General features: G+C 55.0%; 11 protein-coding genes and 1 non-coding gene across 12 annotated transcripts; 2 read left to right on the top strand and 10 right to left on the bottom strand.

The window, feature by feature from the left end:
* Nucleotides 1-348: 348 nt before the first annotated feature.
* Nucleotides 349-422, bottom strand: N656DRAFT_t6. Its single transcript has one exon. It is a non-coding gene; the product is annotated as a tRNA-Asn (tRNA).
* An 864-nt stretch (nucleotides 423-1,286) lies between these two features.
* Nucleotides 1,287-1,788, bottom strand: N656DRAFT_794154 (uncharacterized protein; the record flags this gene model as incomplete). Its single annotated transcript, XM_064817244.1, has 3 exons — nucleotides 1,287-1,305; nucleotides 1,360-1,571; nucleotides 1,642-1,788. 3 exons carry the CDS (start codon nucleotides 1,786-1,788, stop codon nucleotides 1,287-1,289), a joined length of 378 nt encoding a protein of 125 aa, XP_064675285.1.
* A 372-nt stretch (nucleotides 1,789-2,160) lies between these two features.
* On the bottom strand, nucleotides 2,161-5,578 carry N656DRAFT_773895 (DUF1620-domain-containing protein). The gene is made up of 2 exons (XM_064814156.1): nucleotides 2,336-5,578; nucleotides 2,161-2,271 (listed from the first exon to the last, which is right to left on the bottom strand). Exons 1-2 carry the CDS (start codon nucleotides 5,300-5,302, stop codon nucleotides 2,227-2,229), a joined length of 3,012 nt encoding a protein of 1,003 aa, XP_064675284.1. The 5' UTR covers nucleotides 5,303-5,578; the 3' UTR covers nucleotides 2,161-2,226.
* N656DRAFT_794152 (uncharacterized protein) lies at nucleotides 5,438-7,716 on the bottom strand (the record flags this gene model as incomplete). Its single annotated transcript, XM_064817243.1, has 3 exons — nucleotides 5,438-5,554; nucleotides 6,148-7,123; nucleotides 7,178-7,716. The coding sequence occupies 3 exons, from the start codon at nucleotides 7,714-7,716 to the stop codon at nucleotides 5,438-5,440; spliced, it is 1,632 nt and encodes a 543-aa protein (XP_064675283.1).
* A 608-nt stretch (nucleotides 7,717-8,324) lies between these two features.
* N656DRAFT_56652 (uncharacterized protein) lies at nucleotides 8,325-10,029 on the bottom strand. The gene is made up of 3 exons (XM_064810121.1): nucleotides 9,926-10,029; nucleotides 9,183-9,844; nucleotides 8,325-9,014 (listed from the first exon to the last, which is right to left on the bottom strand). Exons 1-3 carry the CDS (start codon nucleotides 9,939-9,941, stop codon nucleotides 8,622-8,624), a joined length of 1,071 nt encoding a protein of 356 aa, XP_064675282.1. The 5' UTR covers nucleotides 9,942-10,029; the 3' UTR covers nucleotides 8,325-8,621.
* Nucleotides 10,030-10,059: 30 nt separating this feature from the next.
* N656DRAFT_56676 (uncharacterized protein) lies at nucleotides 10,060-10,690 on the bottom strand. The gene has a single exon (XM_064810123.1). The coding sequence runs from the start codon at nucleotides 10,455-10,457 to the stop codon at nucleotides 10,119-10,121; it is 339 nt and encodes a 112-aa protein (XP_064675281.1). The 5' UTR covers nucleotides 10,458-10,690; the 3' UTR covers nucleotides 10,060-10,118.
* On the bottom strand, nucleotides 10,491-12,872 carry N656DRAFT_744258 (aspartyl-tRNA synthetase). Its single transcript, XM_064812875.1, has 3 exons — nucleotides 11,754-12,872; nucleotides 11,526-11,695; nucleotides 10,491-11,438 (listed from the first exon to the last, which is right to left on the bottom strand). Exons 1-3 carry the CDS (start codon nucleotides 12,706-12,708, stop codon nucleotides 10,815-10,817), a joined length of 1,749 nt encoding a protein of 582 aa, XP_064675280.1. The 5' UTR covers nucleotides 12,709-12,872; the 3' UTR covers nucleotides 10,491-10,814.
* Nucleotides 12,873-13,015: 143 nt separating this feature from the next.
* On the top strand, nucleotides 13,016-14,988 carry N656DRAFT_833908 (uncharacterized protein; the record flags this gene model as incomplete). The annotated part of the gene is made up of 3 exons (XM_064818703.1): nucleotides 13,016-13,067; nucleotides 13,121-13,556; nucleotides 13,692-14,988. Exons 2-3 carry the CDS (start codon nucleotides 13,318-13,320, stop codon nucleotides 14,986-14,988), a joined length of 1,536 nt encoding a protein of 511 aa, XP_064675279.1. The 5' UTR covers nucleotides 13,016-13,067; nucleotides 13,121-13,317.
* A 54-nt stretch (nucleotides 14,989-15,042) lies between these two features.
* On the bottom strand, nucleotides 15,043-16,713 carry N656DRAFT_773890 (uncharacterized protein). Its single transcript, XM_064814155.1, has one exon. It carries the CDS (start codon nucleotides 16,357-16,359, stop codon nucleotides 15,421-15,423), a length of 939 nt encoding a protein of 312 aa, XP_064675278.1. The 5' UTR covers nucleotides 16,360-16,713; the 3' UTR covers nucleotides 15,043-15,420.
* A 1,044-nt stretch (nucleotides 16,714-17,757) lies between these two features.
* N656DRAFT_794147 (uncharacterized protein) lies at nucleotides 17,758-18,273 on the bottom strand (the record flags this gene model as incomplete). The annotated part of the gene is made up of 3 exons (XM_064817242.1): nucleotides 17,758-17,940; nucleotides 18,018-18,080; nucleotides 18,253-18,273. The coding sequence occupies 3 exons, from the start codon at nucleotides 18,271-18,273 to the stop codon at nucleotides 17,758-17,760; spliced, it is 267 nt and encodes an 88-aa protein (XP_064675277.1).
* A 592-nt stretch (nucleotides 18,274-18,865) lies between these two features.
* Nucleotides 18,866-19,712, top strand: N656DRAFT_699249 (phosducin family protein; the record flags this gene model as incomplete). The annotated part of the gene is made up of 2 exons (XM_064810776.1): nucleotides 18,866-18,930; nucleotides 18,998-19,712. 2 exons carry the CDS (start codon nucleotides 18,866-18,868, stop codon nucleotides 19,710-19,712), a joined length of 780 nt encoding a protein of 259 aa, XP_064675276.1.
* Nucleotides 19,713-20,180: 468 nt separating this feature from the next.
* Nucleotides 20,181-25,825, bottom strand: N656DRAFT_773887 (uncharacterized protein). Its single transcript, XM_064814154.1, has 4 exons — nucleotides 24,813-25,825; nucleotides 23,604-24,543; nucleotides 20,853-23,538; nucleotides 20,181-20,781 (listed from the first exon to the last, which is right to left on the bottom strand). The coding sequence occupies exons 1-4, from the start codon at nucleotides 25,371-25,373 to the stop codon at nucleotides 20,565-20,567; spliced, it is 4,404 nt and encodes a 1,467-aa protein (XP_064675275.1). The 5' UTR covers nucleotides 25,374-25,825; the 3' UTR covers nucleotides 20,181-20,564.
* Between the last annotated feature and the right edge of the window lie 1,288 nt (nucleotides 25,826-27,113).

The raw sequence follows: 27,113 nt of genomic DNA, 5'->3' as shown, positions 1-27,113 counted from the left end.
AGACCAACGACTGCGTGTATCACTATGACGAGTCTATATCTAATGAATGACTGAGCAAGCCAGAGTGCAAAGGGGGTCGGTTGGGAAGGCATTCTGAAAGGCAGGGGATCCAATTTTCATCTGCGCTGCACTTCGCATTGTAGCCAAACTGTCACTATATACGCGGAGCTCCCTCGGAAGGCTTGTTATGAACTGTACTGTACAGTACTTGTGTAACCTCCGAATTGCATTTCGTCCCAACCATTTCCAGTGTGCCAGATCCAAGATAGATCTGAAACAAAACTAATGTGGGACGGTAAAAACCAAAAGCACAAAAAAGGGGAAATGCCGAACTAAACTCAAAAAGAGCTCCTCCGGGAAGGCTCGAACTTCCAACCTCCTGATTAACAGTCAGACGCGCTAACCAATTGCGCCACAGAGGATTTGCGTTGACTTGATGTAATATTAAGGATACTATAACATGATTAGTGCGGTTTTCCCGGTTGTCCCAAGCGGACAACCTGCCTAGAATACTCGGGATTACTAGTAGGCACGAGTGCCTGAGAACTGTGTCCTTGAGCACTTGATACCTTGGAGGAGACTTTCTAGCTTGGAAGGAGACTCTCTGAGGACTATGGACACTGAGGTGAGCAGATCATTCACTTACCTTTACATGGCCGCGCCGCAGCCGCTGTACCACAGAGCCCTCGACATGCGGAACATTAGGGCACATTGGGCAGCGAACTCGGAGTTGCCTGATTATTTTCTTGGCGACTTTGGTAGTGCCCGTTTTGCCAACGAGTTGGTCGCCTCTGGCAGGTTCCCCTGGAGGCCATCCCACCGATGAGCTTGACGAATTCTGCGGTGGGCTCTACGCTGTGACCCTCCGAATAGTGACGTCGGGGAGGGAAAACGTGGCGGTGGCATTGCTGAAGGGACTTGACGCAGGCCTCCAAAGACTGCATCGTCCGCGGCGCCACGGGAGAATGGGGAAGCACTGTACTTCACATTCACACGAGGTTGAGCAGGAGAGAGAGCAAGCCGAGATGAAAGGATCCGTCTTGCGAAGCGTCACGGGTATAGTAACACAAGTCTGTTGGGAAGCAACTTAGCTACCTCATTCGAAGTTCAACTCCTTCCATATCGCCCCGCCTCGCCGGTCCGTCGCGCATATCATCGCCTGCTGTGGCATTGACAGACCTATCGGCAGACGGCAGGCGATTCTCAAGGCGGACCTGAAGGCAAAAGTCCCATAGGGAGACACCTATAAGAATTCCGTGTACCGCCCTAGGAGGTATGATTAGTGGCTAAGGCTTGGTGGCGCAACTGGAAGTTACGTTAGAATCGAGAGCTTACAGCATGGTATATACCATGTAGTACTGATCGTCGAGGAGAGTACGGTAGAAGGGACCGGCGCGCTTGTCAAGGCGAGACAAGGCCTCAACAAAATCGTACCCAATGCTCGCGCCTAGGAGGATTAGGATGACAAGATCGAAGATGACGACACAGGGAGGGGGGACATGGCGCAGCCGATGATGACGATCAGTGAGGGCCACCACTTGGCTGGCATTGTGCAAGATTGCGCAGACGACCTACACGTTGAGAGGGATCATGGGTGTTAGCCGGGGGCGATCCGAGACACGGCGGCGGAAGCGGACCTACACCGGCGTATCTAATGCCGTTCGAGTAGCCCAGCGTTTTGCTGATATAAATGAGGAAGATCAAGACAGCGAGCTCAAAGAGAAGTGCCAGAGCCCTGCAGAAAAGGTGAACTCGGGTCGCCGGGTTTGCTAATCGCCTGCGCGGCATGGTGACAGTGTGATTACTAGTGGGCAACTTTGGCTGCAAGTCGCGACGTGTGGAAGAAACCCTGCGACGAAGGGATGGGTTTCTGGGGGACGGCTGACTCGAGCGGCGGTCATGAAGGAGGATTTCGACAGTGAGCGTGCAAACTTTTGATGCGAACTCGCAAAACTCGGGATGTGTGCCTGATGAATGTACCCATGCATATTCGCTTTGATAGTTTGATTGGAGACAACCCTTGATTGCGGGCCGCGGTAGCATCGGCCTTGTAGTTCCGTTGGTTCGACCAAGCACTCTCCTCACACGTTAGCATCAATGGTCGGCATTGGGAAAGATGCGGCAGGATACTGCCTAAACCGCGTCAAACAACCCAAAACCATGCAATTCTCCAGCCCATGTATAGTCTACAATACTCATGCTTCGTGAAAAAGTATACACTGCCCTCTACATTGGCGCCTCCCACCTCATATTAACCTGTTTTCTCTTCACCTGTATAAAACTCGTTAGCACACGCCCCTTTTCAAGGCAGGCACAACAAGACCGGGAAACTCACCACCGGAGCAAGGGTGACCACCCCGGCCAAGAGCGCCAGAACCGTCCCGACAAGCGCAAGCTTGTTGAATCCCTTGCCCAATATGTCAAACAAGAAACTCGGCGCGACCCGCGTCCCAAAGATATCCACCCCGTACGCAAACACCAGACTGGTGCTCTCCACAACGGCCGGCGACGTGATGATCTTCCCGACGCCAAGAACGTCCCTCTCATGGGTGATGACGCTCTTCGGGTCGATCTCGATGGCAGGGTGGTACCTGATCAATCCCTCCTCGGCCTCGGCCGGGGTCGGATCCCGGCCGACGGGCCGCCTTGGCTCGAGCACCATGCGCGGGATGCCGACTATGCCGTGCGACTCGGGCAGATAGGCCAGGACCTGCCTCGAGCTGATGCCCTGCCTCGTCTGCGTAACCTGCAGGGCTGAGATGGGCGCGCTGAGGACGTAAGACTGGGAGACGACGGATGGCAGGACGACGCCCGTGGGAACGTCGATTGGGTCCAGCGAGGAGAAGGTGGCGGCGTCGCCGAGCGGGCCGCGGTCGTTGGGTTTGTCGCTCTCGTACAGGTCCGCAACGACTACCTGGTAGCCCTTGAGTGACTGGGCCGAGTTGTCGCGCAGCGCGTACTGTCCGAAATAGGTGCAGACGAACCAGTTCTCGGCCATGGCACACTCGATGGGCTTGCTGGCATCGATGCCGTTGTGTTTGGAGACCCAGAGAACTTGTCCGGATACCGTGTCTAGGAGGTAGACAACAAGCATGCGGGAGCTGTGGTCGACGGCCCCGAGGACGAGTGTATTAGGGTTGAGGTACTTATACTTGACCGTCCGGTCGCCAAGTACACGCCCGATGGAAGCTACAGCGTCGTGAGGGGGTCTCGTCGCAATGCTTACCACCCTTTGGCCCTTGGGCAAGGAAAAGACCCAGGAGGTAAATGCTCTCGAGTTTGTGCCGTTTGCGACGAAGATAACTCCCTTCAGCTGCCCATCGGCAGTGCGCGTGACAACCGTCTGCGATGGGGCCCTTGCAGCGGGCAAGTCCTCTATCTTCCCATCCGGACCGATCCTTAGGAGCTGCTGGCCGGACGGGGTGTCAACTAGAGCGGCGCCCTGCGTCGTCGCCTCCGGGTTGGGTGCTCTTGAGTCGATAATGTCACCAGTATCCGTCTTCAACACGACAAAGTCGTCTTTGGAACCGAGAATCGTGGTTTGACCTGATGATTCGTCCGCCTGAATCCCTTTGACATCCCACCTTCTGCCCTTCGGGATCTTGAAGGCTCGAGTGCTCCATAGGACTTTACCGTTGTTTCCCGCATCCAGGCCGTAGACTCTCCCGCGTTTTGTGGCGAGAACAACGAGTTTGTGAAACCCGAAGCTGTCCCGGACCAGCTTACCAGCAGTAGGGGCGACGTCGGTGCCGAGAATACTGCTCATGACTCTCGAAGGAATGCTGTTGAGGTATGCGGGGAGATACTGAAGGTCATGGATGTGGCGCTTGACACGGTGGATGTACGCCTGTAGCGGGCTGCTATGTGCCTCTTGCTCGAGAGATTTCGCCAGTTCCTCCCTGTCAGGAATCTCTGCAAACGTGGCGGTGACGCCTCCAGTCAGCCCTTCAGGGCGGGCCCACAGCTCCTCGCCGTTGCGGATTAGTACCCAGTTGTCTGCGTCCGTCACGGCTGCTGAGCGGACTGCGTAGCTCTCTTCCGGACCAGCCTTCTTGATCACCTCAGACACCAAGTGGATGGCGACCGCCTTCGAACCGCCAATTTTCAAAGGCCAACGACCAAGCACGCCATGCGACTGCGAGGAGAGCAGTATAACCTCGTCCTCAGTGATACGTGTGAAGTAGACGCTGGCTCCGCTCGAACTGGTCGAAAAAGCTCCAGGACCGGGGAGCATAGGGAGACTGTATGCTTTGGAAATGGTGTTGGTCTTAAGATCAACATGGAAGACCTCCCCCTTATGCCCGGTAGACGTCTTGCTGTGGACCAGAAAGTGCGGCTGCGACTGGATCAGGTGAGGTGCGTGGATCTCGACCGCAAACGTATCGGGCGGCAAGGCAAACTCCTGCCGAGTCTTCGTGCCGAGCACATTAACTCTCAGCGTCTGGCGGGCATCGTCCGTCCAGGCCAGAATTGGCGCGGCCGAGTTCGCCCCGACGAACATGACGTCCTTCTTGCCATGAACATCCGCCTTTGTGCCCAGCACCATTTCATCCAGCCTCTTCCCGGTAAGCGTATCCAAAACCGTAACCTTGAGATTATACGCGCCGGCCGTGCCCTTTAAGCTGACCACAAAGACCTTTTCCACGTTGGTGCTCACCTGCAGCGGCACGTCCCTGGTCACCTCCCTAAACTCCCACACCACGCTCCCGTCGGTCGGGTTCAGCCTCCTCAGCACGGTCGCGGCGCCTTCCTCAACCAGCGCCAGCACATCCTTCCTCCTCCCCCCTTCCTGCTCCGTCATCTCCATCACCTCCAAGTCCCTGACGACCCCATTATCGAACCGGACCGAAAACTGATTCCTCCCGCTGACGGCATCCCACGCGTGGACGGCCCTGCCCAGCGCGCTGACAATCCACCCCTCGCCTTCACCAGCCCGTGTGAACCCGAGCCCGAACCCATCCCCATCACCAACATTCTCATCGTCGTCATCGTAAATATCATCACCACCGCTGCGCAAATCCTGCCTCCACACAATCTCGCCGCTGCCGGGGTGCACGGCGCCCAGGATTCCTAGGTCACTGAGGGTGTAGAGCAGGCTGGCGCGGTCGTCGCGGCGGGGACGGTGGAAGAAGGTGGTCTCGCGCTGGGGCAGGCCGAGGAGGGCGTGGTGGTAGTCGATGTGGCCGACCTCGTCGCGGAAGACGGCGCCGACGGGTTGGGGGAAGTAGGTCAAGGTGCACGTGAGGGCGGCGGCGAGGAGGTGGCTCAGGGAGAGCCTCGAGGCGGGGTGTTGAAGGTGCATTGTGTGGTTTTGTTGCGGGACGGAACCCGCTGTTGAAGGTCTGAGGCTGCGCGAGCTAGCTCGGACGCGCTCGGCCGAGTAGCGTTTTGAAATCGATCGGACTCGGAATGTTACGAGCGGATGTTTTCGTTAAATCTAGATGTCCATTGGGTACGGGTGGTAAGCGGCTGTGGTCGGATTCCCGTCGTAGCCGCTGTGCTGGGTGGAGATCTTGTTCGCTGGATGCTCGATCAAAGCTTTGGGAAGCAAGCTCTGGGCAGCAGCTCAGAAGGTGACGTTGAAACAAGCCCTGCTGGGCCCCTCTATACCCTTGACGACATCAGCCTTGGCGCTGCGCGAAAGCCCCAATTGGTGATGTCAGCGGTCCAATTCCATCACAGCCTCTCAAAAGCTCAGGCATTGGTAATCCATAGGTAGGTAGTGAGGTAGTTCAAACAGCGAGAAAGCATTCATCAACGCAAATGACAGAATCTTTTATCTGATATTCGAATAACGATCCATTCACCCAGCCTACCACGCTATGTAGTATATGAGTGCTGTCAACGACAGACTGTGGAGGACCCAGATTTGGAACGACATTTTTCTCGGTATTGCGCTTTGTACATGATGTACATCCAGGTACCGAATTTCAACCTGGTACAGACCGTCGCAGGTTGTGCAAGCATACCGACTGTACAGTTGTACAACCCCAGTATCCTGCGATCCCCCTAGCCACCTCGCCTGCTAAGCCAATCAATCCCACTGCCTCGGGACCTCACCATCCGCCTCTCCTCCGCTTCGGGGAGCTCTCAAGAATCGGATTCCGCTTCAACTCTCGCGGGCACACAGCGCCAAGAACAACCAACCCTCATAAAGGGCACCGGCCCCTCGCTCTCACCCACCAGACCCATGAACCTGCACACTTCACCCCCGTCACCGTTCTTCGTCACCGTCGTCCGTCCAATCTGCCGAAACTCGATCCAGCTTGTCATCGGCACCACCATATCCCTTCCACAAACCGAACACCTGCCGCCACCACTCTGGTGGAATTCGTTTGCTTTCTCGACAAAAGTGGCAAGGTGCGCCGGCCAGCTCTCCTCCCTGAGCCACGAAGCTATTTCTTCAGCCTGTCCCGACGCGGCACACGCGCGGAGGGTTAATTCAAGCAGGGACTTGGCGCCTCTCGGGCGCACCGCTCTATTCGTTTCGGCGCTGGCGTGCGTCTTGAATCCCGTTGGCGTAGCGAGCTCTTGGAAGGGTTCTAGCTCAATAGCTGCGCGAAAGGAACGCGTCTGAACCGGCAAGACGAAGCTGGACCGTAGCTCGCAAGTGTCGTCGGTGAATTGGACCGGAGTTCGTGAGTGCAGCTTGGTGGTGAGGCCCGCCCAGCTGGCTTCGAATCCGACGTCAGGCTGGGGGCCAAAGGTGCGTTTCAGGTACTCTTCTCCACCAATATTCTGTGGCGGAGCTGGGCCCGGAACCCAGAAGGGGTTTGGCTGGAATTGCATCTCTGTAAGCTTGCTGCCTTTTTGGAGGAGTCCGAGGAGCTCCGCTGGGAGAAAACGGAGCGCATTCTGAGCGATATTGAGAGTGCGGAGATTTCTAAGCTTTGCGATACCCGGTGGAAGCTTGGTGAGCTGGTTTGCCCGCAGACTAAGCACTGTCAAATGTTCAATATTGAGCAATGCCAGGGGTAACGTCCGGAGCCGATTGTTGGAAAGGAAGATCTTAATCTGCGGGTCTCTTTGCTCGAAAGCAACATCCTTTGCAACATTAGGGATCGGGCAGATATTCGATATTGGCTCGATCAGGCCGTCGGATATTTTCTCCAGTTGTAATCCACTGCAGCGCGTCAGATGAGAAGCTGGCGGCCAAGAGTCAGCGACCTAAACTGACCTGAGGTCGACAAGTTCGTTGCCATTGTCAAGGCATCTCAGAACCGTATTCTGGACAGCCTCCTCTGCAACAGACAACCGTGGGCGAGCTGGAGCCAGGGGCCCTGGAGCCGGAGCCTGCCGTGGAACCAGAGGTAGCCTTGCGGGAACAGGTTCCAGATCGACACCATCGTCTGTGTCGGTCAGAGCTCCATCCGTGCCCATCCATACACCACTGTCGAGCTGTCTCCTAAACTCCCGCTTTTTGGGGCGGGGGCGAGCCTTGTTTCGACGTGAGACGTGTGTCGCACGGGTCTCGTCGTCCACACCCGAATCCGAAGATGCTGGATGCTGGTCGAACCAAGCGCCGACATATCTTCTCTTGCGACGGCCCTGGCCCTGGTAGTTATCGAGAGCCGGGTCGTCATCACTGGAGAAAAAAGCGGGGTCACTCGATGTCGATAGCTCTGGGGACGAGACCCCGCCGCCAAAAGTACGTTTACCCCTGCTGGCGGACGCCAGAGGGGATGGTAGACGAGGTAGAGTCGGTTCCTCAGCCATCATCAACGGTTCCCTGGTTCGAGCGAAGGAGGAGCGAGTTTGAACTGTCGCTGTCAGATTCACTTCAAAACATTTACTTCGACACGAAGTGACGAATAGTGGCGATGCGGGGCTCAAGGAACAAGCAGAAGTAGCAATATGCTTGGACCAAGAGGAAATCCCCGCATCAAGCCAGAAAAAAGACTTGACAGTGGGATGGAATTGTCTAAGAAGATTGCAATACGCACATGAACATGACAGTTGGAGAAGTGGAAAGGTGACACGCCAGAGGCGCGTCGGTCGCGTTTTTGAACTCGTCAACACTGACTTCATCGGAGCCCCACAATGAGTGGGGCCCTTAGAGCTGCACGAAGCGCCGGCCAGTGCGCCCAGTCGGGCGACTTCCACCGGTTGCTACCCAATCGGAAAACTTCCAGAAGCCCGTTAGATCCGGGGCTCCGGCGCCAGATTGGAGTGTCCCCACAAGAGCTCTTTGAGGTTTGAAACGTCCATCGGGTTTGCAATCAACAAAGGCGATTCTTCACTGCTTGTGATCATCTAGCCCCCGATGTATCGGTGCTGTACCTCCGTACTGTCTGGGCCTATCACGCCGATATGCCGCCTTTTCATGTCTTCCAACGTTGCGACTCACCATAGCATGATCTTTTATTTCCAGCTTCGCGTTTAGTGACCATCGCACCGCCCAATGCGTCGTCCTTTATCGGGCTGCTTAGTTAAGTTTGTTTTGTTTTCTGGCCTTGCAACATCTTGTATTCTTCTGAAATAAACTTTCGTGTTTGATACTCTCCGATCCTACCAAATGTCAATGAGATGACTGAAATCACGCAGTATACCAGTATCTTCGTCAGTCCCCTTTAGGACGCTTTATAAAGCCAAAGGTTCCCTCATGCCCACCTATCAACTGCTCATGTGCCAAACAGGCGGCGTCTTGTAGGCAGAGAAGCCGAGGACGCCTTGTCGGCCAGTTCAATCAAACAGGCCTCGTCTTCCTCATCAAACTCGTCCATCATTGAAGCCTTGTCAGCCAGCTCAATCAGCCGAACCTCGTCCTCCTCATCAAAGTCATCCACGAAAGCATCGGCTAATGTCTGACTCTGGTCTTGATGTTGCGAGGCAGCTTCGGCCAGGGAGGCAAGCTCCTTCTCGTCCTCGGGACCCAAATCATCGAAATAGTCCTCGTCGGGGCCCTCAGCCCTCTCGCTCGCCTTTCCCATGGGCACATTCGGCCGTACTGTCACGCCCTTCTGTGGTACATCCTGTCTCGGCCGACCAAGCGAACTTCCGAAATTGTCATGCTGCTGCTCGTCTCCCGTCAGATCAATGGTCTCTCTCTTCTTCTTTGCCATTTCAATCGCCGCCAGTGCCGCGTTCGTGGCTGCAGCCCCAGCAGCCTGTAGATCATGGCGCTGTTTCTCGCTCCCATCTCCAGCCTTGATCTCTCCGCTTTTCATCCGCGCAGTCCTCACCTTATCCTCATCCCTTATCGGGGCATTCGCCTCCTGCCGATGTTCACCCCTTCCCTTGTCCCCGCTTGAGGTTCCAGCTTGCCTTTCAGCAAACAGAACACTCTGTCTCCACCGCCTCGTACTCCCTGCACTATTCTCCTTTGCCGTGGCTTTCCTCATCGCCTTGGAGGTCGGAGTCTGCTCGTACTGCCCCTGATCTCGATCTTGTTCCCAATCCTGATCACGGTCCTGTACTTGCAGTTCGGCTTGAAGGAAGGGATCTTTCATCGGGTCGAAATCGAGAACCTCCGTGTAGGTGCACCCTTTGGACTGTTTGACCATTGCCTGGCCGTTGCTGCTGCTGCTGCTGCTGCTGCTGCTGCCGCTGTCGTTGTTGCTGGTATTCTTGTTGGAGGGCACAATCCGATTGCTGCACACGAAGCGCCACTTGCCCGGGAACGGGGAGGTTCCTTTCGGGTGGAACCTGGAGCGAACCCGGCGGCCGATACGACATACTGGGCAAAGACCATATTTGGCTGTCTTGGATGGGCTTTGGATTCGGGCCCTGTTTTGGTTGCCTGGAGCACAGGGCGATGATGGTGGCTCGGAAGAAGACTTGGTGACCCGCCCGGTGAGTACGCCCTGAGAGCGATAGGGGACTGAGAATGCGGGGGATTTTGGTGCTGCGTAGGTGTTTTAGTCTTCGTAAACCGGAGTTAAAACGGCACTGGCTGGTAAAAGTCAGGCAGGTGTCTCTGACTCACTTGCTGGGGGTGCCATATTCTGTTCTGCGGCGCTCAGTAAGCCAGTGGATCACTCTCGGAGTAGCGACGACTTAGGTCCGTTGAAGGATTCACGTTTTCTTTTGCTTTCGTTTCTTAGTCTTCCAGAAAGCTATCCATCCTCTCGAGTTGGCAGGTTGCTGCAGATCTTAGCGATAGTCGTCGATTGTACAACTCAGAATGAGATGGAGTCGGTTGGCAAGTTTTGCTTTGAGTAAACTAACGATATTGTACGGAGGAGAAAAAAAAAAAAAAAAAAAAAAAAAAAGAAGTGAAATGGGGAAAGAAGTCGGCTGTGCGTTAAGAATGAGGAAGGAAAGAGCTCAACTACGTTGTTAGAGGACTGGGACTCGATTTCGTGATGTTTCTCGACGGCACCTACTGGCAAACCTTCTTGATTGGTGCCGCTTCCGGATCGGATTGAAACAATATCTTCTGTGAAAGCTTTTGACCAGCGCTGATACCAGAAGGTTAATCTGTGTACGAGTATCAAATCAAGGCACGCACTCAACATGAGTCGGGTCAGTCACCAAATGAATTGGTACCTCTGCAATTGGGGCTAAAGTCTTCAGGCATGTAGCTAATGAACTCTTGGAACAGCGAGTGTGTCGTGTGATGTAGCCATTCCTTAGCATACCGATGGCAGTCACGCGGCAGAACCCTCCTTGCATTTCCCCTACCGGAAGGATGGTCGGGGATTACGCCGATACACTGATAATCACATCCACCTCCTCGGCCTGAGAAGCACAGGAGAAGGGCGTACACATGATGTCTATTGGAGCACTCTACTTTGCACGCTCGCACCAAGGTAGGTGGATAGTACCAAACATCTTAGGTTTCCCCTTCCCCCCTTTCTCCCGCGTACGGGTCTTCAGGGCAGCAATCGCTTCGGTGTACGAGGGTAGTATGCCGCCAGATGGACACTTGGTAGGTTGAGATACCAGGCAACAACTCGATCCAGACCAATACCGCCACCACCATGAGCGGGCACTCCGGCCTGTCTGAAAACGTCAACGTACTCTTTCAGGCCGGGGCTCCCAGGGTCCAGTCCCTTAGTGCGAATTCGCGCTTCCAACTCGACGGGGTCATTGATACGCTGCCCGCCAGAGCAAATCTCTTGCCCTCTCATGAACAAGTCGTAGGCATTGGTAACTTTGCGGTTTGTCGGGTCCTCCTTGGCATAGAAAGGCCGCGCTCCCTCGGGGAATTTGTCAAGCGTATAGAAGTCGGTATTGTACTTCTTGCGGATAAGTGCGCCAAGAGCTTTCTCTTGCGGCGTACTCATGTCCTCATCGTCGCTCACGTTGCGGTATTCTTCCGGGCCCTCTTCCCGGAGGAGCTTCTGACCTTCGGCGAAGGTCAAACGGACCTCTTTCCCAGGCTCGGGCAGGAGAAAATCCTCTGACGGGTAGACGGAGCGCACTAGGGCAATCTCGTCGGCGCAGCGCTCCTTGATGTTTCTGAAAATGTGGAGAAGGACGCCTTCAAGCATGTGCTGCTCGCTGTTAGTGATATCTTCACAAAATGGCCGGTGGAACCGGAAAAGAAGCAAAGCTACGAGTAAGGAGGCGCTAATACGTACCAGAACTTCCCGATAATCCCTCTTAATCTCCATTTCCATATCGAGACCGGTGAACTCCGTCATATGTCTCGGCGTGTTCGAATTCTCGGCTCTGAAAACAGGGCCGATACTGAACACTCGCTTCCGGCCACCTGCAATCTCCATTTGCTTGTAGAACTGGGGGGATTGCGCTGAGAAATAGGTCAGCATTGATCAACGAGCACGGTAGATCTAAACCAGGTCACCAACCTAGGTATGCCTCCTTCTCAAAATAAGGCAGGCGGAACACGTTAGCGCCGCCTTCAGAAGCGGCACCGATGAGACACGGGGGCTCAAACTCCTTGAAGCCGTGGGACCTCAGGTAAGACCGGAACAGCTCCTTCATCTCTGAGCGGATATCGGCGATAGCCTGTTGGACCGCAGATCGCTTGTGCATGACGATATTGTCGAGATGGGTAAGCATACTGGCGGCGGGCGTGCCAGTCGCCTCGCTGGCTGAAGCAATGCTGAGCTTTTCTACTCCCTGTTCCACAGGCACCTCCTCATCGCTGAAGTTGGCGATGGGTCTGTTCGCCGCGGCGAGCGTCATGCCAAGCATGGCCGGAGCGGCAGCATGAATGAAGCATTTGGTGATGTGCAGCTCGTAGTTGGATACACGGCAGCTCTTCACCGGCTCGAGCGGCTTCTGAACCGTGCCTTCGACGACGACGAAGCTCTCGGGGTTGATGGCGCCAACCCACTTCACCATCTGCCGGCTCACAGGTGTACCCTCGGGACTGGCAGCAATCACACCTTGGATGGCCCAGTTGCCCTCCTCACGGAGCTCGACGAAGGCCATTTTGGCGCCCTGCATGCGAGCGTTCTGGATCCAGGCGCGGAGCTCAACCTTCTTCCCGAGATGTTCATCGTTGAGTGTCTTCAGATTTATTTCAACGGCGTCAGTGGAAAACTTGGTCTCGTGTGTTTCCTGTCCGTAGTTATCCTTGGCAAGGTCTTCGGCCTGGGCTGCTGCACTAGATGCTGTAGCGGCGGCAGCTCGCTCGGCCGCACGACGAGCCTTCTCGGCCTCCTTCTTAGCCTTGGCCTCGGCCTTCTTTGCGGCCTTCTTTGAAATGCTGGCGCTATCCTCGCCGCCCTCGGCAGACGGAGATTCGGCCGGCGCCTGAGCTGGAGGGGGAACAGGGTTTGTGGATGATTCTGCCATGGTGGAGGCGCCAAAAGGTGGAATTGGCCTTGTCGAGAGCTTGGGTATGTGACTGGAACTTATATGTTACGAAGAAGATCTGATGGTGGTGTGACTCCTTACCGTCTCAAGATTTACGAGTCACCTCAGATATTGGCCTAATCGAGCCGGGAGTTGAAGAGCACTCTCATCTTTTTGGCGGGGCATGGAGGGGCAACCCCTTGTCCCTATCTTATCTCACCAACCCTAACCCCATGGAGAAAGAAAAACAGCAAATCTTCAAAGCCAACGCCAGGCTCTAGTTGCTCTATGGGCTACATCTACAGCGTCTTGAGGATTGCTTCAGCCAAGGGGTTCAATAGGTAACGATATAAAGACATGTAAGTGTTGCAAAGCAGCTCCCATGGACAGGGGCTAACGCGTTCCTTCACAGATATACATGAGCTACACTAATGATCGTTATATCCGAGTTTGTTATGTCAGATATCGTCATACAGGAGGTTTACCTACAAGGTATTGCAGGCTACAACGGGCCATCCAACTGTAATCCCAAAGTTGAAGTGGAATCTCCCAAACCTCGAACCTGGACAGCTTTCCGCTTCGAGATATTTCATTGTGTAGCCATCGAGAATGGCGTCGAAGCGCGACTATATCTCGGATAATGACGACCCGTCTCAGCCGTCTAGCAAACGACAGCGCCGTCAGCAGAGTCAGAAATCATCAAAACATGCTGAAAATAAACGCGATCCCACGTACGGCCAGCGAGCCGCGTTCCCTGGCCTCAATGACCGCGAGCCCGCACAACTGACCGACGATGATTTGGAGTTTGAGGAAGATGCAGATGCCATTGCATATCTCAGATCCGTTCGGTAAGCCTGCCCTCCTTTCTCTCCCTTCTTCGCTACATCATCCCAACAACTGCTAAAACACACGTTCCATTCCCCAGCCGAGGCGAAATTAGGATGACCGAGATTAGGGTAAGCTAATGGGTAAGTATTTCACAGACAAGAAGCAAGCAGCGTCCCAACTGTGCTAGTTGCGCCGCGAGCCGGGCCGCTGCTCCCTCCCCATCTCCAAAACGCCGAAGATGGCGTAGACAGAAGCCTCTACGACAACGGTGTAGGCGACTCGCGTGGGTACTACCATGACGGCGCGTACACCGCCGCGCCCGATCCCGACCTCTCCACTCCCTCGTCGCCCTTCGAACCAGGCGAATACCACCACCACACCTCCAGCACTAATTCCGATGCAGCAGCAGATCCGGACGTCATCGCGCGCAACGCCGCGGCGCTGCGAAAAGCCTACTTCGACTCGCTCACCGCGCAGTTCCTCACCCTGCGCTCTCTGCTCCACCAAACCCCGCCGCCGGAACTGGTCGCCTCGCTACCCAAGGAGCACGGCACCTACGTGGGATCATTTGGGGCGCACTCGCCGACGTTCCGGGTGTGGACGCGGCGCATCCGGCACACGGACCCGCTGCCTGCGCAGGTGGCGGCGCTGGACCGGCAGAGCGTGCTCAAGCTTGTGCGCGTCATACTCGGTGGCAAGTTCATCCGGCGGGGCTACGAGCTGCGCGAGCGCACCAGCCGCTGGATCTGGGCGCTGCTCGCCCGCCTGCCCGACAGCGGTCAGATGGACTACCGCGAGGTGGCCTGGGTGCGCGAGCTGGGCAAGAGGGCCGTGCTCATGATGATGAGCATCGCGCAGATGGCGGCGTTGAGGGAGGAGGTTGGGGACGAGTTGGATGGTGGTGAATCCTTGCATGATGACGGTGAGGATGAAGAGGAGGAAGCACAGTACATTGCGGACTTGGTGGTTGATGATGACGATGAGGAGAGTGCTGGGGCCGAAATTTCCAAATCAGGCTTGACGACGGTTAACAACAGTGAACCTCAGCCGCCGGTTGTTGAAACCCCTGCTCGTCTCGCTGACCCTCCTGCCAGCGATCAAGGTGACGAGGTTGAGATGGACATGAGTACCGATGACGGGGAGATTCACGATGAGCCAGCCGCGGCCGAGGGCAATCAAGATATGCAGGCTGAGATTGCAGCGGCCAAAGCACGGCTCCTGGCACGTCTCGATGATCCTACAGATGCAGAACAAGACGATTCTGCAGCAGGTGTCGAGACAAATGATACTGACCGCAACGGATTGGAAAATGGCGACGAGAGCGCTGTGTTTGATGAGACAAGGGCGCGGATCAACATGCGAGCCACTCTCAACATGATATTGACAGTCGCTGGTGAGTTTTACGGGCAAAGGGACCTGCTGGAGTTCCGGGATCCTTTCCCCATGCTGTAACAAAGCGACAGATAGCACATCCGAGCTTCCGGGAATGGTTTATAGATTGATAATGCCTTTTCCGCAAGATAATTATACTCTACTGTCCATTTCTTGTGTCGTTAGCGTGCTAACGGAAACTGTGTCTATTACCGCAGCGCAATGTCATAGAGTGTGTAGGAGTGTTTGTCCTTTCCTTGGTTTCTCTTCGCTGAGACAATGGACTTCTCACAGCAAGACCATGTTACCGCTTGAGGTATACTATCATCAGCAACTCGCCCTAAGACCCATGGTATAATGCATCGTCTCCACAACGCCCAAACAGACCATAGCCATGAACGCCGCATCAGAAAATGCCGTGTGCAATAAAACCACTGAACCAGCCCATCATCGCTCCGCCCACCCTTCCAAAACTGTCCATACGCATCTCCAAACTCTCTCTACGCGAATGCCTTACTCAACATCCATATCCACAGCGAGACGGTAATCGAGGAAACTCGCCTCCTCGAAATCGTTCCCGTCCGCCCCGCCAGTCACAACCATGACATTCTCCTGCCCGACCAATTCGGCAGCAGCTGCCGCAACGGCGCCGCCAGACTTCCGCCCAGGCTTGCTCTGCCGCGTCTTTGGCACCGCCAGCACTCTCGCATTTTCCCAGCCCGCGGGGGCCAGGCTGCAGGGGGAGATCTCCCCGTCCAGCCAGGCGTCGTCGTGGTTGTTCAGCCGGAACGGCCCGACGTGCTGGTGAGGGTGGAGCAGCATCCCCGCGCGCTCGTCGTCCTCGTCAGAGGCGAAGAAGCGCTTGCGGTTGTTGTTGTTGTTGAGCGCAGGCGCCATGATGTGCAGCGGTAAGGTGGTGGTGGCGGCCGGGGCGATGCTGCTTGTTGTGCTGATGGCCGATTCTTGGGTGCTGGTAAGGCCAGGCATGGACATCAGTTCATCGGCCTCCTCGCTGTCGTCGTCATCGTGGTTTTCGTCTCGGACGGCGTGCAGCGTTTGGAAGCCCAGCCCGCCTACTTTGTGAATCCCGCAGAAGGGTTCAAGCTCCCGTATCGTGGAAGCATATTTAGCACTCGGTGCTGTGGTTGTTGTGGTAGTTGTGGGCGCGGAGGATGTATTGTCCTGTTCAGCCCAGAGCTGGAAAGCGCAGTAAGAGCTGCCCGTCTTGTAGCCTTCTGGAACCGCCTTGCGGACTCGCATGCCGACATTCAAGAGGTCGGTTTGGATTTGCGCGGGGAGCGCAGGGACATTGTGGTTGGATTGTCTTGAGGGTGCCGAAGTCGCAGACAAGTTGGTGGAGGAAGCTGTCTTGGGGAAGAATGATGTGATTTGGCGTTGCGCAGGATCGCTGGCTGCGCCGGCGAATTGCCGCTTTGTACGAGGACCAGTCATTTGGTATCGGATCTTGTAGGGCGTTTGTCTATTGGGGATTGTTGGTGCAGTTCCGTGGTAATTGTGTTGGTTGAGGTTTCTAATGCGGGAGATGTTGATGGGAATGGTGGAATTAGAGAAGGACAAAGAGCACAGGGGTATCAAAGCGGCAGCAGGCTAAGTTACCGGGAATGGGGGTTGCGTTGGGGGCTGGGCAAGCGTGTCACGTCGCGACAAGAGCGTGTTTTGACGCGTTTAGTTGAGTTAGGTGGCTGGGGATTGGCTGGATCGATGCGGAACGAGGCTGAGCAGCACAAGGCCCCCGATGTACTCAAGTGGCCTCAAGTCGAGTAGGAAATTCATTCTTTGCAAGCAACAACCGTTCGAAGTGCTAGGAAAAACAGCTCTTCTACGTTGTACTGAATTTGTTGACTTATAGAACCCTCAATTTGGTCATATCGGTCGTGAGACCCTCCCTAGTACCCGAAGACAAAGTAGGTGATGCGGATGTTCTACTGTGTACAATCAAGTACCAACAGCTCGGTAGATTGAGCGTCATACATAGACTGGACGCATGTTGCATGAAACAATCATCCTTCGAGTTTGTCGGAAATGACAGCATAAGTTGTCGTACGTAGAATTGACCAAATATGGATGGATGTAGCCGTGAGTTAGCCTGGGCTTTGATGAAACAAATCCAAAAATACAATCCTCTTACGAGACTTCCCGTAGCTTTAAAGGCTTAATTGCATCGCTATGGGCGGCGTGGACCAAGGAGATGCATAGAATCTGACAAGGACATTAATGGGGAGCTGTCTTACGACTGAGGGATGCTCAATCCAAAGCTTCATGCTAAAGCTTCATGGAGGATGTTAGGCCATTATTAACAGTCCACTCTTGAAGGCGTACACTGACAATCACCCACGGCAGCTTGAACTCAGATCTTATGTCATGGAATATCGTCAATTTCGTCGCAAAGCAAGAGCGATCCTCCATTTTCTGCCCACTGCACCGAGGTCTGGCGATCCTCGGCGATCCACGTCCTCGCGTTCAGCGGTCCGCCACCCGCCCATGACGGACATTGTCTAAACGCTGGTGAAAATGCCTATGCCGGTGATCCTCCCATGCAGTATGACCTGCCTGTACAGTAGAAGACGCGAGACGGCTTCGATAAAAACGCAGATCGAGAGAAAGTCGGAATGAGTCGATAATGCAAGATATCCGGACCCCAAACGCCCTCCCATTTTGCTGAGCGAGGTGATTTTTGGCGAATCCATCTTCTATCCGCAAATGAGATTGATTTGACAATCGAGAGTAATGAGTCTAGACGCCCCACTCAAAACAGCCTTGCAGATACCGAGATGATCCCATTACCATGCCATTATGCCCAAAGAAAGAAAACAGCCGCAACCAGACCGTTTACTTCCTCCGGAATGAGCAGCCCTCGGTAAGTCTGGCCTTGCCGCCCGTTGGCTGGCAGAGGACCGTCGTGCAGCCCTGGCAGATGACGACGGTCTGGGCGTGGGAGAAGACGGTGGTGATGGTGAAGCAGCCGGGGCACTTGACGTCCATGAAAAAGGAGCGGGGAGCAGGCACAAGGGTCTACATAGAATGTTAGAACCATCGAGGATGAGTGATTTACTCGATATCTGTCGAGTCTGGTGTTCGAGATCGCATACCTTGAGCTTGTGCTTGCGGGCCTCGGCGGCCGGGCTGGGGTTGAGCAGATCAACGGCGAGAACCTTGAGAATCGACCGTCAGCACCTCGTCATAACATCAGTTTTTGTCTCCCCGTATCTGGTTTCCATTTCGCCCAAATAATATCCAAATGTTCCGCCCGTGTTTGAAGCCGCTGTCAAAGCCTGATGCCCAATTCGACATCCATCCCTCCACCGGCGCGGTATCGTCGCAAACCTCGTGACCCCAAATGGACATCGGTACGGGCAGAATCGCTCAAAAATCGAGGAAATTCGTGTGTCTTACCATCTTGACTGACTATCGTGTGCGTCGAGAGGACGAGCGGTGCTTGATTGATGAAATCTGGATGGATTTGGCGGCAGACTCGTTGGCTCGTGGATGGTTGCGGAGGGGATTTTCAAGCGACCCAGCAGGAACGAAGGCTCGAGGGCGAAATTTCGGTCTGTGAGGAGCAAATGGCAAAATTAGTTAGCCTGCGACATTGTCAGTTAGGGCTCGGTCGTGTGGCCAATCAACGGTGGGTGGCACTGGGGTCAAAGCGGGGCCAGGTTCCGGCGATGACCAAGACCTACCACGATGGCGGGGTTACGCTTTCGAGGTGGGGCCGTGAGGTACGTATCCGCATCTTCGCAAACGTGCTTCGACGACAACCATCAGGCAGCAGAGATTCGCTGGGCCAAATTAACTCGGCACGAAACTGCTGGTTTCGGTATTCGACAGAGTAATTTCCACAGTAACCAGCAGTAAAGCTAACATCTTCGAATCGTTCCGAGCAAGCGAGCAGAGAGTCACCTATATTCTCTTTGTCTCAGCCTAGAAGAGAAAGAGAATGGCAGCACCAAAAGACCAGCGGATCGCGGTTCCCGTCGACGACCCTAATGCCGACACAGAATGGTCAGGCAGGCTTTCGACGTGCTTAGCGCACCACTGCCACTACACATACTGACGACCGACTACGCAGGAACGACATCCTTCGCAAGCACGGCATCATCCCCGAAAAGCCTCCCTCCCCGACACCCCTGATCGAGGAAGCCATCCTTGAAGCGCGGCGGCTGGCGCACGAGAACAGGCTAGAAGGCAAAGACCTCTCGGACCTGTCCGACCTGGAAGACGAGGAGGATGAGGCGTTCCTGGAGCAGTACCGGCAGCAACGGCTGCGGGAGCTGTCGGCCCTGCAAAAGAAATCGGTCCACGGCTCCGTCTACCCCATCAGCAAGCCGGAGTACTCGCGCGAGGTGACGGAAGCCTCGCAACAGGGGCCCGTGCTCGTCAACCTGACCTCGGCGCAGGGCAGCAACGTCGAGTCGCGCGTGCTGTCCCAGCTGTGGCGCCAGGCCGCCCAGGAGTACGGCGACGTCAAGTTTTGCGAGATGCGCGCCGACAAGGCTATTGAGGGCTACCCGGAGCGCAACTGCCCCACAATCCTGGTCTACAACAAGGGGGATATTGTTAAGCAAATCGTCACCCTCGCGACCATGCACGGGGTCAAGACGAGTATGCTAGATATCGATAACCTACTGGTCGAGGTGGGCGCGGTAAAGGAGAACGATATGCGGGTGCTCAAGCGGAGGAGGGACGCGGAGGAAGCAGAAGAGGAAGGGAATACCAGTAGAGGAGGGATCAAGAGCAGTTCCGACAGGGCCAAACGCGAAGATGACGATGATGATTGGGACTGAAGAGAGAGGAAGAGAGGGATAGGGGCAGCGGCGTGACTCATTCGGCCGGAGCAGCCGCATGAGGTAACGGACTCGGTTATGGGGCCGCTGCTGTCCGCTGACCAGTCAGATAACTGGCTGAGGGAACGGACCGTCTTGAAAACAAGATCGGGCGGAACCCTTCCACTGTCACCATGGGGGACAGACACAGCTCAATGTGTGCCGAACAGGATGGTCAGGAAGTGAAGGAACAGGAATCAAGCCCTGGCCAGTAGAGCGTCTGAGAGGTTAAGCCCTACTGGTTACCCTCCATCAGGCGAGCTATGAAACAAAGATCCGGCCTGCGTTGGCCACTTGAACCAGAACTGAGTGAGCGGAGCAGGATTTCGACATCGACATGCCTGATTTCCCTACGATCTCGTCCCAAATCATTTGGGATATTGGACAAAGCGCCACAAGCTCCCGCTAGTGTACCAACCTATGTATTTGACGCTGGCATTAGACCATATCTAAAAGATCGCTAGACAATCAGCGTATAACACAGCTACACTTCTCCATGTCGATGTCACCTAACGACTTGATACCAATCCCAGGAGCCTGTAGCATTATACAATGATTATAGCATCGGAAAGGGGGAACGACCATTGTCACTATTATATTAGCATAGACTATACCGATATGCCCGTAAGAGGCCCATGCCACCAAGCGAAGTAGGAAAACCAGATATGCCTCCGTTACACTCGGCGCAGGTGCAATGCCTTCCATTACCATTATACCCCGAAACGCCAAAGGTATCCCGCTGCCCCAAATGCAATGCCGAGACCAGACGCCAGAAATCAGGATAGAAACCTTCAGAGCAGGAAAGGGATGCAATTAAAAGAACGGCCCAACCTTCTCGTTGCCACAAGCAAAGAGGCTGATATAGTTATCGCCCCGCGCAGCACACCCCAGGACCATGCGGTGTGGGTGGAAAGCCGTGGCCGCGATGGGAGTGCCCTTGTGGCCCTGCAAAAAGCTGGAATAAGGCTCCAAACGCGAGAGCTCGTGCCCGTCAAAATCAAAGACCTTGACCAGATGCGCAGAGGTGCCGCTAATGAAATCATACAAGTTAGCTTTTTCCTATCTCGCAAGGGCGTGTCTGAAGAGAAAGGAGCCACTTACACTGCAAACACAGGCAAGTGCTCATGCGTGCTTGCCGTCCTCAGCACGTCCTTTGTCGTCTGGAAGGTCTTCAACGGCTGTTCCATGCGGATATCCCACAGGTGCACCTTGCCATTGCGGCTCGCCGACAGGAGCTCCCTCTGCCCGCCGCGCTGCATGTGCACCGAGCGCACCCACTGCCTGCTGTCATCCTTCCATTTGCGCACCATGGTTTCCTGCGGCCTCATGCGCGTGTCGAAGACACGGATAGCACCGTCGCCAAAGCCGGCAACAAAGATATTGCCCGTCATTTGGTCCGATGTCAATGACGTGACGCACGAACCGGACCGGGCCGGAATCTCATGCGTGCACATCTCGTGGCCGGCATTCCAAATGCGGATGACACGCTCGTCGCCGGCGACCAGGACCTGGCCGTTCACCTGTTGCCACTCAAAGACCATGCCCGAGTTTACGTTGGAGGGCACCATGTGGGTCAGGGCCCGCCATGATGAAGCGAGCTGGATGCCTTCATCGCTGTCGTACTTGTGGTAAACGCGGATTACACCGTCAGAGGATCCAGTCATCAAAAGGGCCTGATCGTCTTCGTTGATGAATCGCATGTCGGAAATCTTGGAGCCTTCTGGGTTACCATTTGAGAAGCGACTCAAGCGGCTGTTGGCCTTCCAGTCCCAGATGGTGACCGTGTTTCCGTCATCGGCGACAGCAACGTGATTCTCAAACTGGTGGAATGTCATCTTTGCCGGCTGGGAACCGTTGCTGATGACGCTGATCTGGTTATTCCACTTGTGTGTCCTAGCGTGAGTCTTTTGAGGCTGCGTCTCCCTAAGAACAGCCTCGTTGCGGGACCGGCGCCAGAGCCGTTCGTTGTAATCCTGGCTTCCGGGCTCCTCGGCCTCGGGTGACTTCATTTGCGGCTCTCGGAAGTACTCAGATGACCAATCCAGAAACGTGCTTACGAGGGGAAGGCTGGGCAGCTCGCCGGGCTTGCGCTCTTCGTAACCGGCACACGTCGGTTCATTCGCAACATGATAGTTTGCTGGTGATGCGGCTTGATCCCGCTGCTCCGGAGGGGCGTTCTCATGGCTGGGCCCTTTACGGCTCCGCTGAGAATGAGATCTTTGCAACCCTGGAGTGGGAGGTGGGGTAGTAGGGGTGCTGGATGACCCGTCCAGCGTTCCCATCAGGGGCCCAAACAGGTAGCTGGCAGTTCGCTTGAAGAGCCCAGGCGACGGCATCGGCTGTGCGACCGCAGTGCGCGTGCCAGTCGCGCTCGCCCTTTGGCTCATGTCGCCCTTCGGCGCTTTCCTATCACGCCTGAGTATCTCATCCATCAGAGTCTGTGCCTGTGCGCCGACAGGCGAGTGCAAGAGCGCGTGATGAACGTAATCCAGGATGATTGTGGCATCTCTTTGAACCTCAGGGTGGGGATCGACGCTCAAAATGTTGATATGCTTCCAGCATGCCGCGAAAACAGAATCATGCGCCACCCCAAATACGGTGCGCTTGATGGTGCCATCTCTCTCACGGTTCTCGAGCCGGGCATAATGCAGCCCCATTTTGTGGTCCATTCCGTCCTCTGGCGGCGGAAAGAGCAGGTACTCTTTCTCTTCTAAGAGCTGCTCATAGGCGGCAACCAGGAATTTGCCCTCGTAACGGAGCACAAAATGTGAGAAGAAGACGAGGAGTTCTTTCCGGACGATGGGGCTGGCGTCGTTGACCAACTCAAGCATGGCCCAAGCAATCCCCTCTTCCAACCTCGCAACCTCATCTGTCAGGTCTGGAATGCCGAGAAAGGTGGTCATGGCGTGGGCCATGGCAGTGCGGACCTCGGGACACTGATCCCTGATGAGAAGAGCAAGCTTGAGGTGGGCGTTTTCCCGGATGCCCCTCCACTTTGCTTCAGGGAGATCCCTCCACAACTGGCTGATGCAAAGGCACGACCATTGCCGGAGGAGAGGGTTCTCAGGATGCGTGATGTGTTGGAGACAGTACGTCATTATGTCGGTTGAGTTGCAGACAATCTGGCCGGGCTTGAAACCCTTGCACAGCATGGCTAGGATAAAGGCACACATGGCCTTGTGCTCATCCATTACTGTCATGCTGACCACCGGGAAGGTTTCCTGCGGTTTCATTATGGCCGCGAAGTACGTGTAGCCATTGTCTTTGATTAGGTCCTGCTGGCACGAGATATCAACGGCCAGGACACGGGTCCAGATAAAGACCATGACCGGCTTGAGCTCTTGGGCGGCGGATTGCAGCAGCTTCAAAACGTAGGGAAATATGCCGATGCTCAAGGCGAGCTGCACGGCCCAAGGGCCGAGATCAAGGAATCTGCCCAGCAGGATTAGGGCCCTGAGGCGATGCTGCTGACTAAGGAGGACCTGAAGCACCACGGGGAGCTGCTCTGGGGGTTTCTGGGAAATTGCGTCTCCCCTCGTCAAGTATATCTCGAACGCGGTAAGCTGCTCGGTAAAAAACGTCGAGTTGACGTACTCGTACGGGATATTCTCAGCCTCTTTCCTCTCCAGCATAGGTAGTTGGGCCAATGCCATGTCGACAGCATGGTCCCAACTGTCCCAGAGAGGATGCTTGCGGGTATCAGGCAGCTCAGGAAAAGACTGTGGGTGGCATCCGTAGACGGGCATGATTCGCTGTGCGAGCAAGAAGTTGCGGAACAGCGCAGCGACTGGAAATAGACAGTCAGTAAAGAATACAAGACTGATCGGGGAATAAAATCAGGAAACAGCCTACCCATCAAATCCTGCCGGAAAAACTTGCGGAACAGGTGCCGAGGCAGAGTTGTCCATGCGATAGTGTCCGTGATAGCAGTGAAGATCCAATTCAGCTCTCCCAGAGGAGTCCTACGTTCCTGTAGTCTGCCGGGGAGTTTCTTGGCCCTCTCAGGTGTAAGATCAGTTTTGAGAGGGTTCTGCAGGACGAAAAACCACAGGGCCATCTCGATGGGCGTGGTCAAGCAGCAAGTGAAAAGATCAGCCGGGAGAAGAGGGTTTGTTGGAAGGTTCTCCTTGGTGTCGCAGGCGGCTAGATGGATGTATGGCTGGAAGTTCATCTTTTCGTAGTTTGGGTCCCTGGCCGCCTGCTCCTGCTCCTCCTGCTCATGCTTCTCGACAAATCTGTGGTAGTTCTTTATAATATTCCCAGCCTCAGAGCAGTCCCAGACAAATATCGTGGGTGCTTGAAGCCATTGCTGAAGATCGTACAAGGCAACCGGGATGTACTGGGTGTAATTTTTATTAAACACCCAGATTTCTCCGGAAGACGTTGGCTTCGGGACCCCGTGACCGTTGTAATGAAAAAGGACGCGCTCATCCTTGGCATTTCGGCGAAGAGATATACTAAATTTCTTCGTCTCCTCGATGGAAGGGTCGAGGTACTGCTTGCAGCGGGTTCGGAGAGCCAGGGTCTCGTATTGCGCTTGCAGTGCCTTGCCGATATTCTCGAGGGCTTTTCCAGTTGGGGGAATGGTCGGGTCTTGCCAGGCTTCCAGTTTGGCCCCAGGGGTCGTCCTAAGCTGGTCGGGCGGCTCAACACCGATGTTCAAGCACACTGCGATGGCGGCCGAAACGGTCTTGAGCCGGTCTCGCATCCGCCAGTCCTGTATCTCGAAGGCTGGGGTCTTGGGCTTCCCGGTGGATTCATGCCGCTTGTCGGTGAAATACATGTACCAGTTCTAGAAGAGATTAGCAAACTTTGTCTCGGCGATGTTCCAACACAGTTGCCGCTTCTCCCCATATGGCCGGGATCCCGACAAAGACAGGAAAGTAATCCATATTTCCTGCTGACCGGCCAAAGGGAGCAACCGAACAGCCCAAGAGATTCGATCTAACTGACCCTAGATCACAGTCCTTGCGGGCGTGTGGAGGCACTAGCCAAACCAAGAAACGTTTGAGAGAAGTAGTGTGCACGCAAATGACCACCGAGTATAATATAAGAACTTACATTGGCAAGCTGGGAGATGATGTCTTCGGATTGGTAGTGATCCTCAAAACCATGCCTCGCACCCCACTCGTAGTTTTCGTCGTCGGCCAAAGTTGCCTCGTCGGGGCGGATGCCGTGTTCACTTTTAGATCGGAGCAGCAGCGGCTTGGCTGGTCTTGCTATGACGGCATGGTCATCGTCGTCGGTATCTCTATCTTCGCCGCGAGAGGTCGACGGGCCGCCTTGTTGCTCTCCGGGCGCGCTCGAGGGTCGTCGTGAAACCGGACCGGGTGATGCGGTTCGTCGCCTGCCATTGACGATTGGCATCCCTTGTCCCAAGGGTGCCTGTCCCGGCGACACGGAGCGGATACCGGCATTATTTCCAGTGCGCGGAGCCGAGGCCTCGGCATACTGGGCATGCAGGTGTGACATGGCGCGAACGGTTTGCCGAGAAAAGGCGCCGGGATTTCGCGCAGGAGAGGAACCCATCGGGGCCGTGGTGCCCCTCGACAACTGGGCACCATTCTGGTGACGACCGAGCTGGGCCGGCTGCGGCGGAGCTTGGAGAGAAAGCGCCGTCATGGTGGGCTAGGGTTGGCGGACAACCATGGTCTAGAGCGATGTGTCTATTATCCTTCGTTCCGATTTTTGCGGTCGGCGCGGCGACCGTGAATTTGTTGGACACTTAAGCCCCTTGGGTTAAGACAAGAACAAGTCGATTCGCGAAATAACACGATGACTGTCGGTTTGCAAGTCACCGCGACGACGTCAGCACGAATTACGGCGGGTTCTCTGGGTAGGTGATCTAGGCATCAAAGAGCTGCCGAAAATGCGCCAATATTTGGTGCAAGGTCCCTTGGAGAAGCGAGGGGCTTTGCAGTTTCTCGATGTGGAGGCAAAACAATGGATCGCAGATTAGAAATGCACAAAGTTGACCTGAGACAGGCGGGCTGGTCTCAGGGCGTTGACGTCGAGAAGGCAGGCGATCGCCTTCCGGCCCTGCCATTAGCAAAGGCGGTGTGGAGCCCGGCGGCGAACGGTGCAGAGCTGCAGGGCCTGCAGGCGCCTAACAGCCTCGTCGAAAGTTGCGGGCCAGCGCGTACCTTGTCAGGTGACAGAGGCGCACGTGATCGTTGGCGGGGAAGGCTCTCCAAAGGTAGTTACGGATACAAGAACAAGCCACAGCGATACAACACACAGAACACATCATTTATTTGAATGTTCCACCCGTAATTGGTTCCTTTGCTAACCTGAAATTCCAGGAGAACTTGTGTTTACAGTCGGGTGAGAGTTTTGAGCTAAGTTGCCTATCTTACCTACCTAGCTTACACAGTAAGGTCCCTTCCAGGCTTTGTAGGTCAGCTCGCCAGGTACGGTTATTTTTTTTTTTTTTTTGTAGATGGTACGCATAATCATCCTAATACCATGTTCTCTTCGCTGTCTCGCCTATGCTTTGAGCGGAGCGCTGTTTACTAAAGGAGACTCGAGAGTGCCCAACCGGGCAGATGGAGAGCGCTGTAACGCATGCTGTGTAAGACGAGGTTGCGTCGGCAGCCGATCAATCTCTGTCGTCCGGCATGCACTCCAGGTGCCTAGATTCGCTGCCTTTGATGAAGGTACTGTATCCATTGTATTCCGGACTGGGCATTTCAGTGTAGAAAGCGACTTTGAACCGAACTAAAAGAGAGCATCTATTTGATGATGTAAGGACTTAGGTAATTACACTAGAGATAAAGGTATAGTAGAAGGTATACTGCTCCATTACATTGAGGTATCGCAGTATTGGACGAGAATGAAGCGTTGGCTCGTTATCGTATGTACTCCGTACTTTGTATGCCATTTCTTCAATCTTCAAATCCGGTAACCTGGCGAAGAGATCCATATCAGGAATGCGGGGCGCAGAGTGAGGTGGCCCGTGCCCATACAAATTTGGCCTTGGTGTGTTGCGTCAGGAAGAAACATGAAACAATCAGCCGGGGTCCAGAAGCGACGATGCCACCCTGGCTGCGGTTCCCCGTTGATGCTCATTTGCCAGACCAGCAACCTTAACAGCAGGAGCACTTCTACCTCCGTACACTGAACACTCCGTACAGTCATCAGGTACGGAGTCTCGGAGTACAGTATCTTCATTCACGCCTCAACGCCCAAAGCTGGAACCAAATGACCCATTATAAAATCAACATCTTCTGGTGTATCCGTAGTCTAGCCAGACATACGAAGTACCGGAGCCCGCCTTGAAGTATCGGTCCGCAATGTGAGGTCCGGAGCTTTGCTCGGACAAAGCCGGCGTCACCGGCCCTTCCACTTGTCAGCTGGTCGCAC

The sequence above is a fragment of the Canariomyces notabilis genome (genome assembly GCF_033297395.1).
Source record: "Canariomyces notabilis strain CBS 508.74 unplaced genomic scaffold N656scaffold_1, whole genome shotgun sequence".
NCBI classification, from domain to species: Eukaryota; Fungi; Ascomycota; class Sordariomycetes; order Sordariales; family Chaetomiaceae; genus Canariomyces; species Canariomyces notabilis.
The sequence above is the reverse complement of the archived record's forward strand: the minus strand, read 5'-3'. Positions and strand labels throughout refer to the sequence as shown.